The following is a 20,381-nucleotide window of genomic DNA, read 5'->3' on the forward strand; positions in this document are numbered from 1 at the left end:
CATGTTTGGTGCCATTCCCCAGCATTGCTTTAAGGCATGTGGGACTCAGCCCATTCATCCCTCTCCCTAGGACTCAAATCTTTCTTGATTTTTTGATCTGATAGTCGGCTAATTCCATGCTGTACTCACACCTTCCCCACCCCCATTTCATTTATATGATTTTCACCCAGGCCCCTGGTTGAGAAAGGCTGATAGAGAATGACAGCTAGGGAACTTCTAAACTTCCTTTTATGTTTTTATGTTTTTAATTTTTTTAATTGAATCACTTTGAGATATACCCTCACAAAGCTGATCATGGCTAGGTTTCTGTCGTACAGTATTCTGATACCCATCCCTCCACCAGTGTACATTTCCCAGCACCAGTGTCCCCAGGTTCCCTCCCATCATCCCTCACCCCCCTAAACTTTCTTTTTTTTTTTTTATTCTTGGGTCACACCCAGCGATGCTCAGTGTTACTCCTGGCTTTGCACTCAGAAATTACTCCTGGCGGTGCTTGGGGGACCATATGGGATGCCAGGGATCGAACCCGGGTCGGCCGCATGCAAGGCAAACGCCCTACCTGCTGTGCTATCGCTATAGCCCCCCCCTAAACTTTCTTTTAGAAGCAAAAGTAAAGCCAACTGAAAAGTTAAGTCCTAAGATCTAATCAAAAAAAAATTCTAAATACGATCCAGTTTGGGGGATAATTGATGCTCAGGTGCTACTCCAGGCAAGGTGCTCAGGGCTTGCTTCTTGTAGTATTCAGGAAACCATTTGGTGCTGGGAATTGAACCTGGACCTCCCAATGAGATCTCTCCCTGACTCTTCAGTGGGTCTTTTAGTGTTAGCTTTTGGAACTTATAATAATTATGCTTATGGAAAGTATAAAACAAGATTTACAAGACTTATAAAAAGTAAAGCAGGCAATTGTAGAGATGAGCCTTTACTTGGTGAGTATGTTTGTGTGGAGGCGCAATACCCAGCAGTGCTGAGGGCTTACTTCTGCTTTTAGTCTTACTCCAGCTAAGAGCTACTCTTGGAAGTGCTCAGGGGACCTTATGGGTTGGCCACATGTACGGCAAGCGCCCTACCTGCTGTTCTATTGCTCCAGGCCTCTGATACAATTTTTTTTTTTCTGTAGAAAATATTCAAGTATATTCTAGGGCCAGAGAGATAGTTTAGGGGGTAAGAAGCTTGCTTTGCACGAAGCTATCTCCAATTTAATTTGAAGCACCACATATGGTCCCCTGAGCCTTACCAGAACAGAGCCCTGAACACAGATCCAGGAATAAACCGAGAGCACAGATGGGTGTGACCCCAAAATAGCAACAACAGAAAATACTGAAAAATAATTTTTACTGTATCATAGATGCTAACAAAATAGTCTTCACAGGGCTGGAGGGGAGAGTTCAGGAAGCAAGATGCTTGCATTACATATAGTCAACACTGGTTGGATCCCAGGCTTCAAATATAAAATCTCCCGAGCCCTACCAGGAGTGATTCCTGAGCACAGAGCCAGGAGTAATTCCTGCCCAGTGAGGCAGAAAACCCCCACTCCTGAAAAAGTCTCCACAAACTAGAGATAAATATAGGTGTAACATCTTCTTACTGATTAGAAATTAAAAAAAATAAAAATACATTTTTAATTGAAAACCATATCATGTTTTATGGTAAAATCAGAATCCAGTTGTCTGATTTTTCCTTTGTTAAGCACACACATACAACACACACACTAACAGGACAAGTGACATTACACTTTTGAGACCTTCCTTTTTTTCTCTCTCTCTTCATCTGAAATAATCTCTTACAGATCGATCTGACCTGAGGATCTTTAAAAGATTAGTTTGGCCTTATTATAGCAAAAACTTGTTTTGTTAAGGAATTTATGATTCTCCTTTCTGTCTGAAGCAAATGCATGATTTGAAACAGCTTGACAATGCTGTTTGTCTCCAGTACCCTTTAACATGGTTTAATATCAAATGATGACTGATTTATACAGTTTATATCTGATGTAGAAGTCAGTAATCTCGGCCTTATCTTCAGTTTTCTCAGAATCTCTTGCTTCCCAAATGTTGACATTTCTTTATTTAAACAATGACAGTGATAGAAAATTAGAACCTTGCAGAGGATCCGGCATGTGTAGAGGACTTGCTAGTGTAACTCTTGGCTTTCTGTCTCCAGTACCACAAAACAAAACAGACACTTTGCACAGCCCAATTAAAGTGTGTGATGGTAGCTTACATAAGAACCTTGTTTCAGTAAATCTTGTGTAGGGAGTTGATCAGAAAAATGAATGTTTTCCGTAGAAGATTCGTATTTCAACTATTTGAAGTTTCCATTTCCTTTTCTGAAATAATTGATGATAAGCATATCAAATGTCTGTGTCCTGCACTGTACTCGAGAAGTGAATATTTGAAAAACCTGATTTTAGACTTAAGCAGATGGATCTAAAGGTCGACAAACTTCTCTGTAAAGGCCAGACACTACACATAGAGGCTTGGAGGGTCACTGAGGCTCCATCACATATAAAAATGTTTAAAAGAATTCTCAGCTGAGTAATGTATAAATAAATTAGGCAACCAGCATTAATAGAACTTTGCAGTCCCTATTTCAGTAAGAATGAAGGTCTGGAAATGAACATTATGCCCAAGGTCATATAACTGATTAGTTAGCTATAAGGGAAGCTTAAAAAACCTAGATTTTCTGTTCCCTGCTATATCTCATAATTTTTACCATTTTCTGGTTGGCATCCTGATAATTACATTGCTTTTTTAAGCCCCTTTGAAATAGTTCTATTTTAATTTCTTTCTAAGATTCAAATTTATAAACTTACTAGAAATGATTTTCTTTTGCTGCTTGAATTTGAAGAGTATTATAATGCTTGTAAATGAAATATTAAATCAAGGGAATTGGCATGTTTAAGTTGGAATGCGGGAGATGTGTAAAAATTTCATACTATTATACAAGCTTTTTTGTTTTAATTTATTTGTTATTAAGACTTTGGCTTTGTTTTAAATTTTTTCATGTGTATGTTTTATCACTACTTAAAATTATTGTAATGGCTGTGGCATTTTATAGCATTGTTATAGATTAATTTTAATTTTTTGTAATGTTCATATTTTACCTTGTATTTGAATTTGTTATATTAAGCTGTCTTTGTGCTCAAAACAAAATTATTTTATTTTTTAGGACGTATGGGAATAAATTTCCATCATCCAGGAACAGATAACATTATGGCACTTAACAGTAAGTCTGCACAGTCTATAAAATTAACAGTACAGTTTATAGCATGTCTATTCTGCCTTCTTTATTGTGTATTATATTTTAACCTTCCACTGAGCATAGTCATTTTATGTACTAGTCATTATTATTATGTACTCAGTTATTCTCTACGTGTTCTCTCTGAACCACCTACATTAGTGTCTTTTGGAAACTTATTTAAAACAGGACAGCACACCAGCTGGATCAGATTTTAATATTGGCCCAGAAATCTCTATACTTTCGATACTACAATTATTTCTGGGCAAGCTAAAGTTTGAGAACCTCTGTTTTCTGCCATGGGTTGACATGTTACGGTCCCATGAATTAAATATGGCCTACTGCATGTTTTTATAAACAGTTTTGTTGAAATGTAGTGCCCACTTATTTATGGATTGATGAATGTTTTGTTAGAACTTCAGAGTCCTGAAGATCCCAAACTATTTTCTGTCCAGCCCTTACAGAGAAAGTTTGCTGACTTCTGCTTACATTCCCTTGGGTTGGGGATGAAAGGAAGATTGGGAGGAACAAAAAAGAGGCAAGAAGCAAAGAAGGAGTGGGGTAAAGAGTATAAATGAATAAAGCACCTTATTTATATTTAACTCAGAATTGCCTCATTGTAGTGGATAAACCAATTAAGTGTTTCAAATTGGATATAAGAGGAATCTATTATTAGTTGAGTTTGTCTAGTGTAAGTTTCTATAGCTTTACAGGCTACATACAGTTTTATCAATAGAATGTCAAATTAAGTTTAAAAAGCATCAGAATCTTATTAATCAGAAAGTCATTGTATTAACACGGGAAGAAATATCTGGCTGGTCTGAATTTTTTTTCATAGTGTGTACAGACCACATGGTTCTGTAGAACTGGCCTACAAAAAGAAACAATCAGGTGTCCAAACAACCTGTACAGGCCACTGAGTCTCCTATGATTTAATTTTTGTTTTGGGGTGGTCGGGTGGAGTAGGGTTGGGGCACACCTTGTAGTGCTTGGGGGTTGCTCTGGGAACCCCCGTGGTGCCAGGGAGCAAACAGGGCTTAGGGACAATGCAAGGCAAGCACCTTAACCCCTTCTGCTGTCTCTAGGCCTCTTATTTTTCTCCTCGATTAAATGGGGGTCAGCTTGTCCCGTTTCATCCTCCTGGATAAACAAGTAGCTCGCCCTCCACTTGTGGAAAGCACACTGGGCCAGTCTAGATTGGTGTACAATATACCGCTTCCTTTCTCTCTTATTCAAGCAAAGATCAGAAATGTCATTGAAGTTCCTTAAAGATGTTGGTTTATTTCTAAACTGCATATTTCATGTTTTTGTTTAGACAGGCCGCTTAGCTCGCTCTGAGCACTGCTGACAGAGAACCTCTGGCGGTGCTTGACGGTGCAGGTCCCAATCCATTCCACACATACTTTGTTTTAGTTATCTAGTATTCCCCTTTCTTGAAGGGTCAGGGACAAAAATTCTAGGCTATTCTCCGCTATTTTTAGTTTCTAAAGTAAAGGTCTTCCCTTTTTTATGCTGCTTCTGATTTTTTAAATTTAGAAGTAGGTTATATTAGAATGAGGATTAGTTGACATGCTTTACTGATGAGCTTAAGCACTTTTTGTGAAATGTTATGAAAACATTTAAGTTGTGGGACTTAGCATTAACTACAAAATGAAAGAACAGTGTGGTAATGTGTCTACCAGAGAGAATGGATGCGTGTTTGAGAAAAAAACCCAATTTGATGTGGTATGAGTCTTCTGTAAAAGTATGAGTACAAAGGTACAGTGTATGTGTGTGTGTGTGTGTGTGTGTGTGTGTGTGTGTGTGTGTGTTGTAAAATGAAGTTCAAGGATGTTTTCTTAAAGGGTTTGATCTCTTTGATTTGATTTTTTTTAATTCCCTGCTTTAACAATGTAAGCTTTTTTTTTAAAAAAAAATGTAAGCTTTTATTTTTTTCTGTGCTGTGCATGTTGTTCAAACTCCCTTTTGATTCTTTAAGTTTCCTCATTGCCTCACTTAGATCATCTTATTTTTTTCCTGTTTTTCTGATATATATTTTTTTTTGGCAAGGGGGGTCACAACCGGTAGTGCTCAGGGTTTATTCCTGGTTCTGCACTCCAGAGTCACTCCTGGCAAGCTCAGGGATGCCACAGATTGAACCCATTTTGGCCTCATGCAAGGCCAATCAATGCCCTGCCTGTTGGACTATCTCTCTGACCCCTCCCCTGACTTAGATCTCTAAGATGTTGCTTTCAATCTAAAGATATTATGGTATCTGTAATGTTTAAAGTATCAGAAGTGTCATTTTGTTAATATCAATCGAATGTGCATAAATTATTGCATATTCGCAATGTTTTGGCAGCTGTCAGAGTTCATCTATCTTTGAATTTGGTGCAGTTAATGGTACCTTCTGGGCTCCTCAGAAAACTGTATAAAGCAAATAGTTTGTCTTTTGTATTACTATCAGCTTTCTTTCACAGTTGATTCTGAATTGAAATAGTCAAATACCTATTAGAAAATTTACAGTGATTCCACTGATTTCTTGTGAAATTCATACCCTTTTCCACCCCATGTTATAGTTGGGCCTTATTCATCTGGTGACTTACATAGGAATCACATGCATGGACATACATGTGTATTGGGGAGGCAGGGTTTATGCCATACCTGGTGGTGCTTGGGGACTATTCCTGGTTCTTTGCTTGGGGTTACTTGTGGCATTGTTTGGGACATTATGCAGTGCCCCGGGATGGAACCATACCGCCTGCATACAAAGCATGCACTCAGGCCTGTGAGCTATCTCTGTAAACTGATGTGTATTTTTTTCATCTTCCTTTTCTTTTTGGTTTGGGGAGGCCACACCTGGTAGTGCTCAGGACTTACTCCTGACTCTCAAGGATCACTCCTAGAGGTGCTCAGGGGACTGGATGTGGGGATCCAACCTATGTTGGCTTCATGTGTGGCAAGCACCTTGCCCACTGTGCTGCCTCTCCAGCCCTTCATCTTCCCTTCTATGCCTGTCATTTGTTGGGTAGACAATTATTATTCAGTGCCTGACATGTCCTCCTTCCTTTCCCCCAGCCTTCATATAGAAATAATTGAAAATGCAGTCACAAATCACAGAAATTGTATTAATTCAGAATTTGTTATTTTAGAAGAGACTGAATTGTAGTGAAAGAGTATTACAGGACAGAAATGGCTTAAGAAGATTAAAGACAATTGTGTTAATGTTTACAATTTAAAGGAGATATGAAACAGCATTAATTCATACCTTTTATTAATTCATACCCTTTCTTACCCTTTATTTTTTGCTATGCAAAAAATCTGTTTCCTGGGGTCAAAGTGATAATACAGCAGTGTTTGATGATAGAGTGGGGTTTGCCTTGCATGCAGACATCCATTTTGATCCCTGGCATCCCATAATTCCTGAGCATAGAGCCAGGAGTAATCTCTGAGTAATTCCTGAGCATAGAGCCAGGAGTAATCTCTGAGCACCAGGAGTAATTCCTGAGCATAGAGCCAAGAGTAATCTCTGAGCACCTCTGGGTGTGCCCCCTGCAAAAAAAAAAAATTCAAATCTGTTTCCTGGGTCCCCATGTAACACTGCCATTCACTTTATCTTCAAAAAAGAATCTTTCTTTTAGTATTTTTGACCTCACCAAACCTCAAATCTTTTTAGAAGACACCATGATGTTCTCTGCTCTCCTGACTAAATGGGAAAGACAAGTATGTCACTGTGAGCAGTCTCTCTTCTCAGAACTATTTCTCAGCTTTCAATGGGTTAATTTCATATATGTGTATATATTTAGCATATAACCATAGAAGACAAACGATGGAATTTAGGGCTGGAGTAGTAGTACAGTGGGTGAGGCATTTGCCTTGCACACAGCTGACCTGGGTTCGATCCCCAGCATCCCATGTGGTCCCCCGAGCATCACAGGAGTAATTCCTGAGTGCAGAGACAGGAGTAAGCCCTGAGCATCACTGGGTGTGACCTCCAAAGCCAAAAATAAATAAGTTCTTAAATTTGCAAAAAAAAAAAAAGTAAATAAACAAAGGTGGACTTTGGAAGAGAAGAATAGGATAAGGATACCAGCTAAGATAATACAGGGTGTGGAAGGACAGGCAGTATAAAGCCAAAGAACCTACTGGTGTTTTCTTTCTTTTTTTCACTTTTTAAAAATTGAGTCACTGTGAGATAGACCATCACAAAGCTGTTCATGATTGGATTTTAGTCATACAGTATTCCAACACCCATCCCTTCACCAGTATACATTTCCCAGCCCTATTGGTGTTTTCTTATCTGAGACCACAAATATAGTAAGAATCAGCAAACAAACCTTTAATAATAGTTTTCCTTAGACTATAGAAGGGAGGGGGGAGATTCATCCATCCATTAAGAAAGATCTTACCATTCCATCGGTAAGACCTACCATTTTCCCATTATTTCCAAACTAAAGTTAGTTTGAAATAGTGTGCCCCTTCTATTTAGAGTGATAGTACATTTTTTTCTTGACCTTTACATAATTATCCTTTCAACCTCTTTACCTTTACATCAAAGCCCCTAAAAGTTTGCATACATTTTTCTCCTTTTGGAGAAGAAAGGTGACTATCAAGAGTGCTTTCTAACACTAAGCATATTTTTTGTTGTTGTTCTCTTGGTTGCTGTTTTTTTTTTCCTCCCCCTTGTACTTTTGCTGTAGAGTTTAGCAAACATAGGCAGTTTGTCTATTATTATGAACCTGGAAAAAGATCTTGGTTCCTCCATCAACAGTCAAGTGAACAAACTTTGTGATCAAATCAATGTTCAAAGTCAGAATTGCCTAAATTTAGAAATTTATTCTAAGAGATTATCACTGCTAAGTTTATCCATTTTATCCTTTTTGTCTGGTCAACTCTTTTCTGAGTAGAGAATGAGCTTGGGGAAAAGATAAATGAGAAAGTTGCTTGATTAGTAAAAATTTAGAAAAACAGAAGGTAATATGTTTGAAGGACAGCATCATTCAGTTTCACAGAGATAACTTTCATGCAGACTGGAAAACGTGTGAAAACTGAAGATAAGAACGAATTAGCATGATTATGAAAAGCTTTGTCTGGAAGCAGGCAGACCTGGTTCTACCTTGGGGCCACATATTTCACTTTCTCTCTTTTTTCACCTGTAAAATGGAGGTAAATCACTAAATCAGCTATTTTTTTGTGGGGGGAGGTTTAGTTTTGGGGCCACACCCAGTGGGTGCTCAGGGCTTACTTTGTCTGCAGCTGACCCTGGTTCTGTCTCTGGCACTTCATATGGTCCCCTGAGCACTGCCGAGAGTGACCTTTGAACACTGAGTCAGGAGTAGCCCATGAGTCCCACAGGGTTTAGTTTGAGCTCCCACCCCCACAAAAAAAAAAAAAAACACCAACTTAAAATAGATTGGAGAAACAGAATGAACTGAAGACTTAAATTTTTAATATAAATTTGTAATATGTTTTAAAAGATATTCACCTGCCTAGGAAACTATGGATCATTTTTAAACAACATGAAAAATCAGCTGTGCTTTAAATTAAACTCTTTAATGACTTTTTTCCCCCTACTTATTACTGCCTTGAAAATATTTCGGGGAGATTTTGCTTATTTTTCTTATTTCTATTTGAACTCAGGACTGCCAGAGCATTTGTTGAATCAAAAGAGGAAATGTGGAGGGTTTTGGTATGAACTTGCAGAGGCTCCTGTGGCTGGGAAACCTTCACTCCCCTCCCTGCACCCCCCTCCCACTCTCTGCTGGGAGCGAGCTCAGTGGGGGAAGGCTCAGCTGAGAGGAAGTGGCAGAGCAGGAGCTAAACACATGATGCTTTTGTGCCAGAGTGGGAATAGAGCCAGGTCTGCTGGAATTCCAAGTGGAATTTTCCAAAGTGTGTACGTTGTATTGCTGCGCACTGTGAGTAGATATAAGATAATGAAGGAATTATTTTGAGTCTCTAGGATTAAAAACCTGTTTTGTTGCTGTTTTGAGTTTTTTTAAGCTTTAGCAGAGGTTTAGTACTGCAACTTCTAGCTAAGCAGACCCAGAAGTAAAATTAGCTTACAGTTGTGGTATGAATATATTATCATTGATGGTGCTTTTAAAATTACAATAGTAATTGAAGGAATAAATTATGTCTTATGATGGAGGCACCCCAATAAGTGCATGGGGATTACAGGACTACACCTGGTGGTTGTTGGCGGGCATGTACTGGCAGGGCTGGAACCCCAGACATTTGCTCTATCACTTTAGCCATACCCTTTGCCCCTGTTATATAAATGTTTTGTTTTTAAGCCTTTGGGCCACATCTGGAGATACTCAGTGCATATTCCTTGCTCTGTGCTTAGGGATTAGTCCTTGCAGTGCTCAGGGACCATGTGAGGTGCCAGGGACAGCTGGGTTGGTCACATGCAAAGGCCAGCGCCTTACCCATTGTTCTATCATTCCAACCCCTGTTCTGTGATATTTAAGGACTCAGATTTTTACCTATTTTGAATGGATGTTGTACATGAACTTAGTGCGAGTTGAAGATCTAAAGGCATTGCTGTTATAATTTTTAACCTCATTTTATGAGGTGACGGGGGACCTGAGATTCCAGAGACTGAACTGACTTGGGTGAGATTGCAGAGATTCTGTATTGGTTAGCACGACATGAAGTGAGGAATAGAACCTTTTGCAGGTTCATGGTGATGACTTTTGTATAAAAGTGGCTATATTATTTTCCTACTACTTTAACACAAACAAAATTAGTGTTTGGGGGAAAATATTTAATGTAATGTTATTTGTCAGCTTGTTTATGCTCAAACTGTTAAATAAACCCCTTTTCCCGAAAAACCAACCAACAAACAAAAGTTCCCCACCAAAACCACAAAGCGATATAATTTTCTAGAGTTCTTCACTGAGCTAAGTGAAGTTTGAAATGTTCTTGACTTTGATTTTGGAAGAAATTGCTCATATGTGTGAATATCTAAAGTGTTAGAGTATGTTTCTTCCAACCCAATAATAAAGCTGCAAGAAAAAAAGTTACCCACTTTATCATGTGGACTTCCTATTTATTTTATCTATGTAGGCAATAGAGTGTGTGCTTTCAATTTAAAGCACTCACAGATTTATCTGTTAAATTAATTGTAATTAACATTACTATAAGTACTTCTCTTAAGCTACCAAGAGTATTCCACCTGCACGGCAGAGCCTGACAAGCTACCCATGCTGTATTCGATATACCAAAAACAGTAACAACAAGTCTCACAGTGGAGACGTTACTGGTGCCCGGTCGAGCAAATCGATGAACAACGGCATGACAGTGCTACAGTATTACTCCTCTTATGAGGGCAGAGGCTGCATTTTATTCATAGCCATTTTTATGAAGACTCCTGGCCCTCACTCTTGCGGACTGTAAGAAAGATCTCAGAGAGACAGCCTATCAAAATAACAATATAATAACAGCCTTAGAAAATATCCAGTTAAACATATTTAGTTACATATATGGATCTAGAATTTAACCATTGACAAAGTGTTTTCAGAGACCTCTGCTTTGGTAGTGCATATAATAGTTTTTTAGGACATGGTCAGAACTCACTTTTCCGTGTGCACCAGTTTTATTCCAAGATTATTCTGTTATCCAGGCAAACCATGGTTCTTATAGAATGCATTTATGAAACAAATGTATTTTCAAGATACAACTGGAAACGTCAGTGATCTTTCTAGATTTCAGTTAGTTTTAAAACTGTTTCTTGGGGCTGGAGAGACCGTACAGAGGTTAAGTTGCTTGCTTTGCAGCCAACCTGGATTAGATCCCTGGCACCATGTACGGTTCCCTCAGCACTGCTAGGAGTGATCCTGGAGCACAGAGCCAGAGTAAGACCTGAGCACTGTGTCTGTGGCCCAACAACCCAGAAACCCAAGTGTTACTGGAGCTCCCCTCAAAAGGATGTTCCTTAATATAACCTTCCTCTGATTTGGGACACTTTATAGAAAAGTTCAGAAATTATGATTCTTTCTTTTATTTCAGACCACTCTTGGCACCTGGTGATGCTTAGATGACCACATGGGGTCCTGGGGATTGGACCTAGATCAGCTGCATGCAAGTCAAGCACCCTACCTGCTGACTGTCTCTCTGGCCCCTGCAATGTCATAAACTATGTTAACATCTTCATTTTTCAAAATTTTGCTGCTGTCATAGATCTGTCAGTTGGACTCAGAGCTTATTCTGCTAGTATGATTTAGCTTAATCCAGAGTGATTTCTATTCATTTGGATTTTCTCCAAAAGATAACTCAGGACCCGTTTAGTTTCTTTAGCTAAATAATACTTTGAATATGGACACTTTTCAAAACACTAAGAATTGAGCTTTCACATGACCCAGCAATTCCACTCCCAAAAGCTACCCAGAAAAGGCATTCACACTTCTATGTTCATCAAAGCATTAGTCACAATAACCAAAATTGGGAAATAGCTCAAGAGTCCAAGAACAGATGGCTGGAGAAGGAAACTGTGGTACATATCCACAGTGGAATAATACTCGGCGGTAAGAAAAGATGAGATCATACTGTTTGCTGCCATGTGGATGGGTTTGGAGGCTATCATGCTCATTGAAGTTAGGCAGAGGGAGAGGGACAGACACAGAATGATCTCTCTCATATATGGGATGTGAAGAAACATAGTAGGAAAATAACAAATGTCCAAAGGCAACAGGAACTGAGAACTGTCTTCAGTAGGAAGTTGACCGCAGGCGTGGGTGGGGGAGGGGATGAGACTGGCATGTGGTAGAGGGAAGCTGACACTCTGGTGGAGGGTGTGGTGTTGGAATGTCGTATGCAGGAAACCCTGCAGCAACATATTTGTAAACCATGGTGCCGAGAATATTTTTTAAAAAGTAATACTTTCAAAGAGATAGATTGTACTTTTAGGACACAGTCTCCCTTATTAGTGGCAGGAATTTGAACCACACCTCTACTCACATCTCTAATATATGGCAACTGGGAATCTGAGACCGGAATGAAGAAGGACTTGGTGTACCAATGATCTCTAGATACAGGCGAATAGATAGAACTTGGCCCTTACTTTGCCACTGCTAATGTACGTATGTCTTTGTTTAATAAAGGTTTTATTTTTTAACTAATTCTTTTTTTATTGAATCACCATGTCATCATGAGATGCAGCTACAAAGCTTTCATGATTGAGTTTAAGTCATTCAGTGTCCCAACACCCATCCCTCCATCAGTGTACATTTCCCATCACCAGTATCCCCCATATCTAAAGGCGTTATGTTTATTCTAACATAATTTAGTGGAAATAATGCTTTGGGGGCAGATTAAAAATGGGGACTTAGGGCCTGGAGCGATAGCACAGCAGGTGGGGCATTTGCCTTGCATGAGGCCAACCCGGGTTTGATTCCCAGCATCCCATATGGTCCCCCAAGCACCACCAGGAGTAATTCCTGAGTGCATGAGGCAGGAGTAACCCCTGTGCATCTCTGGATGTGACCCCAAAAGAAAAAAAAGTGTAGGGGCTTTATTATCACTTATATGCAATGAGTGAGCCCTTGTACAAGTTACTGTAAACATATTTTTAATGGACACACATTTTCGCTTTGGGATGGCACTCAGCAGTATTCACGGACTGTTTCTGGCTCTCTGCTCAGAAGTGATCTACAGCAGTTCTTGCTTGGGGTACCGTATGTGGTGTTGGGGTTTGAACAGAGGCATGCAAGGCAAGTACCTTAATCCTATACTATCTCTTCTTCATGTTGCCCCCCATACTCCCGCCTTTTAATGGACATTTTAACTCCTTCTGTAAAGATAGTAAGGTTAAATGTGTCATGTCCCTATTATACTTGGCAAGAAATTTATTTCATACATTAACAAATACTAGTTTCTCCTTCCCTTTTCTGCCACACCCCCCACTTTCCCTTTTGAGTTAGCAGTAAGTCTCATTTTTTTGACTCTGGAGTCAAAACTGGAATCTACATAGAATCTTATGACCCAGACCGAGACCTGAATCCTGGTTGTGGGGAATAAGTGAAGAGAGGATGGAAAAGACAGCAAGTAGGAGTAGTCAGTAGCTGCCTGTCTTTATATGAACATGAACGAATTGAGTGGTGTCTGTGCCGGGTATTCCCCTTTACTCTTTTCCTTCAAGACTTAATCCCTTTTTAAAAAAATTTATATTTTGGTTTTTGGGTCACATCAGCTCTTCTCAGGACTTCTCAGGCTCTGCACTCAGGCAGGAATCAACGGAGCTGTATATGGTAGGAGGGTTGAACCGAGGCTGACCATATGCAAGGCAAATGCTTTATACATGGTACTGTCTCTCTAACCCAAGACTTGATCTTTTATCGTTCCCTGGGTCAAAAGTTTTTTTTTTTTTTTTGCTTTTTGGGTCACACCCAGCAATGCTCAGGGGTTACTCCTGGCTTTGCACTCAGGAATTACTCCTGGCAGTGCTTGGGGGACCATATGGGATGCCGGGGATCGAACCCGGGTCGGCCGCGTGCAAGGCAAATGCCCTACCCGCTGTGCTATCGCTCCAGCCCCTGGGTCAAAAGTTTAGAGGGCTCAGGATGAGTGAATTGAAGCTTCTCCTTGTTAACAGAGCCCTTCCCAAAACAGTTCCTTTCCATACTTCCATAAGGAAACCACCTCTTTTTGCAGTGCCACACCTGGTCAATCCTAGGGTTTACTAAAGCGCCTTACCTGTTGTATTGACTCAATGCAGAGATTCTTTGCCTAGGGTTGTTTCCAGAGAATTCTTGTCAGACATACACATTTTGAGTGATCTCTTAAATGTTTTGAAGAAATTCAGGAAATGTACCTAGGATTTATGAAGTGATTACTTGAATAACACTTCACTGAGAGTTTGAGAAGTCCTGTTAGTGACCAAGATGGTAGGTGTAGTTTAGAAAGTAAACTTAATACTAAATGCGCATGGATGCTGCAGTATAATGTCGCAAGGCCTTGAACTTACATTTTTGACCACATAGGGAAGATAAAAATGTGTTGTGTAAAAATGGACAGGACTTGGGGATCTCCTCAGGAACAGAGAAAAAATAGATGTTAAGACATGTGGATATTCTTATGCTGACTAGATACTTTCATTATAATGAAAGTATCAGAAGTGTGGGTTGGATTGATGTGTCTGGATTAGTGGGTGTAGTGTGTGGAAAAGTGGGTACAACAACATCAAAGGTGGTGAAAGGGCCCATGTTGAAAATCTTGAATATTTTTATGAAAAGCTGTGTCATGAGGCTAGTGTTGTCTTGCTGGAATATTAGTTTTCTATGAAAGAATATTCAGTGTGATATGGGATATTGAAAATTATTCTTATGAATGATTGTATTCACTGTTAATGTTGTTGCTAACTGTATTCATTGTTGAAAGAGAGAAATCAGATATAAAGCAATGGCCTTCAAATGTTAGGCTAGTTCCTATCTTTTGGACTGAGTAAAATACTAGTAAGGAAGTTCCTCGATTTGCTTGATTTCCTGGAGTGGGCACCAGTAAAGTTTCCATTGTGAGACTTGTTGTTACTGTTTTTGGCATATCGAATACACCACAGGTAGCTTGCCAGGCTCTGCCGTGAGGGCAGGATACTCTCGTTAACTTGCTGGGCTCTCCGAGCGGGACAGAAGAATTGAACCCGGGTCAGCCGCGTGCATGGCAAACGCCCTACTCACTGTGCTATCGCTCCAGTCCATTCTAAGTACCTTGTATTAAAAATCAAATGTCAATTTTCAAAAAATTTGGTCTACATTACACACACACACACACACACACACACACACACATACACACACACACACACGGCTTTGGGGCCACATCCAGCTATGTTCAGGTGGAGTTAGGGGGACCACATGTGATTTGAGGATTGAACCCAGATCAGCTCCATGCAAGGCAAGTGTCTTATCGGCTGTACTACCTCTGGTACCTCAGCACCTCAATCTTATAATTTCTAACTTTACCAATTTATGCGTTTTTGTGGGGGAGGTAGAGGGGCAGGTGGGCCTGAAATATAGATCTTAGTTTCTTAGTCATTTTCTAAGAAACTATGGTCTCCAGAAGGTGTTTTAAGGGCCTTTCATGGTAAGGTACCTGACAGGACCTGGGTTCCTGTGCAACTTAAGGGCTTTGTATATGTAACAAATACCTCATATTTCTTATAGGATTGTTGTTGTTGTTGTTGTTGTTGTTGTTGCTTTTGCGCCTCACTTAGTAGTGCTCAGGATATGCTTCTGGCTCAGCACCCAGAAATCATTCCTGGTGTTCTATGGGGAACCACGTGGGGTGCTAGGGTTCAAACCTGGGTTTGCGGTGTGCAAGACAAACAGGCTGTATTATCGTTCCACAGCTTTGTTGGTTCATTTGTTGAAGGAGAAGGTTCTATACTTAGAAGAAAAACTGTATATAAACTATGGAGTTTAAATAAAGTTAGAAAAAAATAACAAAAAATGTGCATTTTGTTTTATTATCATTTATTTTTTAAATCACAACCAGCTATGTTCAGGACTTAGAATCCTAGCTCTGTGCTCAGGGGTCACTCCTGGCAGTGCTTGGGGGAGCCATATGGGATTATGGGACTCAAACTCAGCTTGGCCATGTGCAAGGCACGTACTCAACACACAATACTGGAGCCCTGGGCTCCCCCTCTCTAATCCCACCTTAAATTTTAATTTTAGGGTCATTCTTGGCATGGTATAAATTTTTTTTGTAAAAAATAGACTATCAGTGGGACCAGAGGGATAATACAAGGAAGGTGCTTGCCTTACCGGTGGCTGACCCAGGTTCAGTCCCCAATACCTTATGTGTATAGACCCCCAGAGCTTCCAGGAGTGGACCCTTAGTACAAAGTCAGGAGTAAGCTCTGACCACTGATGTGTGTGTCCCCCAAATTGGGGGGGAAAAAAAGACAGGAAGAGACTGTATTTTGCCTCAGCCCTTGATAAGGTAACCAGTTAAAATACGTTTGTGTTGGTAATAGAAGTTATTCCTTTTGGGGGCAGGGGGCTGGAAGTGGGATTTTTTATCTTATTTTAAAAAACTTTTGAAAGATTAAAGATCTTTACATTTTCTGTAAGATTTTGTAAGCAATTGAAACAGTGTTGTGAAAGAAGTTCACTTTTGTTTCCTTTGGCTTGGGGGGCCTTATCCTGCATGCTTAGGGCTTACTCCTGTCTCTGTTCTCCAGAATCACTCCTGGGCTTTGGGGACCATATGAGATTCTGGGGACTGAACTTGACTCAGCCATGTGCAACACAAGAAACCTACCCACTACTATATCTCTGGGCCCCTTATTTTGTTTTTTAAATTAAGTGTGTGTGTGTGTGTGTGTGTGTGTGTGTGTGTGTGTGTGTGTGTGTGTGTTGGAAATTTCTTCTTGATCACTGATCTACAGATGGGAAACCCACGATCGAGGTGCTGACATGGTTGGTTTTTCTGAGACCAGTTAACCTAGCTGTCAGATGATCTCACAGGGCCTTTGTTCCAGAAAGCTCTCCAGATAGTGACACTAGGCCTTTTGGATTTGGGCCCTGCCTCTATGAGCTTATTTAATCTTGATTAGCCCTTTATCTTCAAATAAAGTTTGTCTCTTCAGTATAGTCACCAGAGGCTAGGGTTTCAGCATATGAATTTGGAGAACATATTATGTTCCATAATATGAATTGGTGAATTCTTTTTACCAATTGAATAATATAAACTTGGTGAATTGATAAATTATGGTAAGTTCATATGACTGTGTCTCAGCATAGAAACAAAATGTTAATACATGCAGCTATATAGATCAATCTCAAAAACATTGGACCTGAGAGGGAGTTCAGAGGGCTGAGTGCATGCAAGTATGTTTTTGCCTGGCAGGCCTGAATTCAATCCCCAGCACAGCATGACCCAGAGCCCCACTAGGAGTGACCCCAGCACAGAGCCAGAGGTAGACCTCAGCACTGCCTGGGTAGTGACCAAAACCCAAAGACAGCAGCAACAATGCCAAAGAGATAGTACAGAGGTTGAAGTGATTACTTGCATGGTGCTGATGCCTCACACATGGTCCTGGAAGCACCTCCAGGAATGACCCCTGAACAGAAAGGCAGGAGTATGCCATGAGCACAGCCAAATGGGACCTAAAAACCAAAAATACAGCAACAGTAACAAAAGTGAGTCAGACACATTGCTCCAGTACTAAGAATTTGTAAAGAAGGCAAGCAGAACTCTGGAGTGCCGGGGCCAGAGGTGTAGTACAATGTAGTACAGGTGTAGTACACTTGCCTTCCCTGAGGCTGTCCCAGATCTGTTTGTTTGTTTTTTGGAGGCCACACCTAACTGTGCTCGGGACTTCACTCCTGTCTGTGCTCCAGGATCACTGCTGGTGATGCTCAGGGAACTGTATGGGGTGCTAGGGATTGAACCCAGGTTGACTGCATGCAAGGCAATTCTACTTGCTGTAGTCTGTTGCTCCAGCCCTCTGACCCAGGTTTTAATCCCTGACATTATGGTCCCTTGAGTTTGCCAGAAGTTATCCCTGTTCACAAAGCCAGGAGTAAGCCCTGAGCACTGCTGGGTGCATCTATCCCTCCTCCCCTAAGAAAAGAAAAAATGAGGGTTTAGATACCTGATTAATTGTTGCTAGAAGACATGGTATTGGGTACAAAATCAACAGTAAAAGTGTACAAGGAAATTGTTTAGAAGATTAGATATCATAAGCACTTAGCATGTTTAGCCAGGAAAATGCAAATTATCGGGATATTATATATTACTTTACAGTATTCCCATATTGCATGTGTGTCCTTTTCTCCCTACATCCGCGCCAGCACTGGTTGTTCTTGTTCTTTTTGATGTGTGCCAATCTCTGTGGTATGAGATGATATCATTGTTGTTTTGCTTTGCATCTACTTGATGATTAGTGATATAGAGCATTTTTCCATGTGCCTTTTGGCCAATTGAATTTTTTCTCGGAGGAAGTTTCTGTTCCACTTTTTAATGGGGTTGGATTTTTTTTCTTGTAATGTTCTAACAGTAAAATTGGCCTACATTTTAAAGGCCATCAAGATATGTCTTTCTTCCTCCTAGTTGTACATTCAACAATCCATCATTGTTGAACACTAGATTGGTATAGAGCATTCTGCCAGATACATTAGAATATTCAGAGTACAAGTCAACAAACTTGCCCTCTAGCAATTTAACAATATTAAATAAGACAGTTGAGAGTCTGAAAGATACTGCTTGGATCAGTGGTTTCCTTGCAGTTGAAAGCTGTTGTCAGTTAAACAGTAATAACTAATCAAACTGATGGAGAATTTCTGTGGACCAGCTCTCATCCTTGGAATAGTGACTGAGATTCCCATTCTAAGTTCTCCACCTCCTAGTTGTGAGATTTGAGGAAAGACTCTCTCTGTTTCTTTGTTTCTCTGTTTCTCTCTGTCTCTGTCTCTCTCCCCCCTTTTGTTTTGGGGTCACATTTGGCAGTGCTCAGGGATCACTCCTGGTGGAGATTGGGGAACCACACAAGGTGCTGGAGATTGAACTTGCAAGGCAAGCAACGTACCTGCTGTTAGCTCTCTGATCCCCAAGATACTTAATATTTTTGTGCCCCATTGTCTTCATCTGTAAGAATACTTAATTTATAAAGTTATAGGCTCTATTAAATACATGTAGAGGATTTTAACTGTCCCTGGCATGTTTTAAATACTTCTTCAGCTTTAGCTACCGTAATGGCAACATAGAGATCATAGTTAAATACTGAAATTAAGATCAAGATAGCATATAATTGAATCCACCAATGAATGATGACCAACTGAAGAATGTCAAATCACTATTTGAACGTGGCTGCCTGTTCTTTATGCTATCAGAATCCCAAGGCTGACATGAGTCAGTTTGCTCTTATTGATTCAAAGTGGAAGGAGAGAAGAAACTATAAAAATCATGATCTCTTTAAGGTCTTTCATTTCTCTTTCCATTCCCCAATTCAGAGTGCTTCTCCGTACCCACAAGATTATCTGAATCTTTTTTCTTTATGTTTTCTGTTACCTGAATACTTAGTCATTTGAATACTTGCGTGAATAGCATTTTTATTTATACATTAGGGATGTTAGTTCTAATGAGTCATTTGTTCCTTAGTATTGTAATCAGATTCTTTTCATCGAGTATCTTTCCAGGAATCAGATATAATGAAAGAATTTGAATTTGTTCTTTGGGAGAGGAATAAGTAATTTTGAAGTAGACAGTTTCATTTCCTCCTCAAGGAGATTTTGCACTGGGAGTATTGGACAACATGATGTCATCATCTTGACAGAGATTTTGCACAATAGGATGGATCAGGGATACAAGCAGTCAAATTTTGCTGGCGAGATGGAGAGATAGTACAGCAGGTTGGGTGCTTGCTTTGCGCACAGTCAGCCTGGATTCGAACCCCAGCATTGTGTACGGTGCCCTGAGTTCCAGTTGTAGTGATTTCTAAGCACATACCCAGGAGAATAAGCTTGAGCATGTCTGGGTGTAGCCCTCCCAAACAAAAAATTCTTATGTGATCATTTTCTTTTTAATATTTAGGCCACGCTCCACAGTGTGGGTGGCTCCTTGCTTGGTGCTCAAAGGTCACCCCTGGTGGTGCTCAGGAAATTATGTGTGCCTGGGACTGAACGTAGGCCTCCTGCATGTAGAGCATACACTTACCCTGTTACTCTATCTTTCCTGACTGTATTTACTCAGGTTTTAAGTGCTTGTCTGTTGGTAATTCACTCATGTTATATAAATAAAATGAACTATTAGTGGGACTAAGTTAGGAAAGATAGCTACCATCTATTATATATACATATAGATATAGATATTGTGAGAAAAATAAATTTCAGGTTCCAAAAATATAGAAAATGTAAAAGTTGTTTAAATACAATGTTTTAGTATGCTTCTACTTTTTTTTTAAATTTATTTTATTGAATCACCAAGTGAAAAGTTACAAAGTTCTCAGGCTTATATCTCAGTTACACAATGCTCAAACACCCATCCCTTCACCAGTGCCCATATTCCACCACCAATAAAAACAAAAACAAAAGCAAAAACAAAACAAACAAACAAAAAGTATACCTCCCACCCCTCACCCCCCAACCCACCCCGTATGTGAGTGATAATTTCATTTCCTTTTCTCTTTACCTTGATTACATTCCAGATTTCAACACATAACT

General features: G+C 39.9%; 1 protein-coding gene across 11 annotated transcripts in view; it reads left to right on the forward strand.

The window, feature by feature from the left end:
• Positions 1-20,381, forward strand: part of CPEB3 (cytoplasmic polyadenylation element binding protein 3) — a 203,363-nt gene that overhangs the window by 92,077 nt on the left and 90,905 nt on the right. For all 11 annotated transcript variants that reach the window (XM_055118878.1, XM_055118875.1, XM_055118881.1 and 8 more), the window contains one exon: positions 3,169-3,225. In XM_055118878.1, coding sequence (XP_054974853.1) covers positions 3,169-3,225 — 57 coding nt within the window. The remainder of the gene's footprint in view (positions 1-3,168; positions 3,226-20,381) is intronic.

The sequence above is a fragment of the Sorex araneus genome, chromosome 11 (assembly GCF_027595985.1).
Source record: "Sorex araneus isolate mSorAra2 chromosome 11, mSorAra2.pri, whole genome shotgun sequence".
Taxonomy (NCBI): Eukaryota; Metazoa; Chordata; class Mammalia; order Eulipotyphla; family Soricidae; genus Sorex; species Sorex araneus.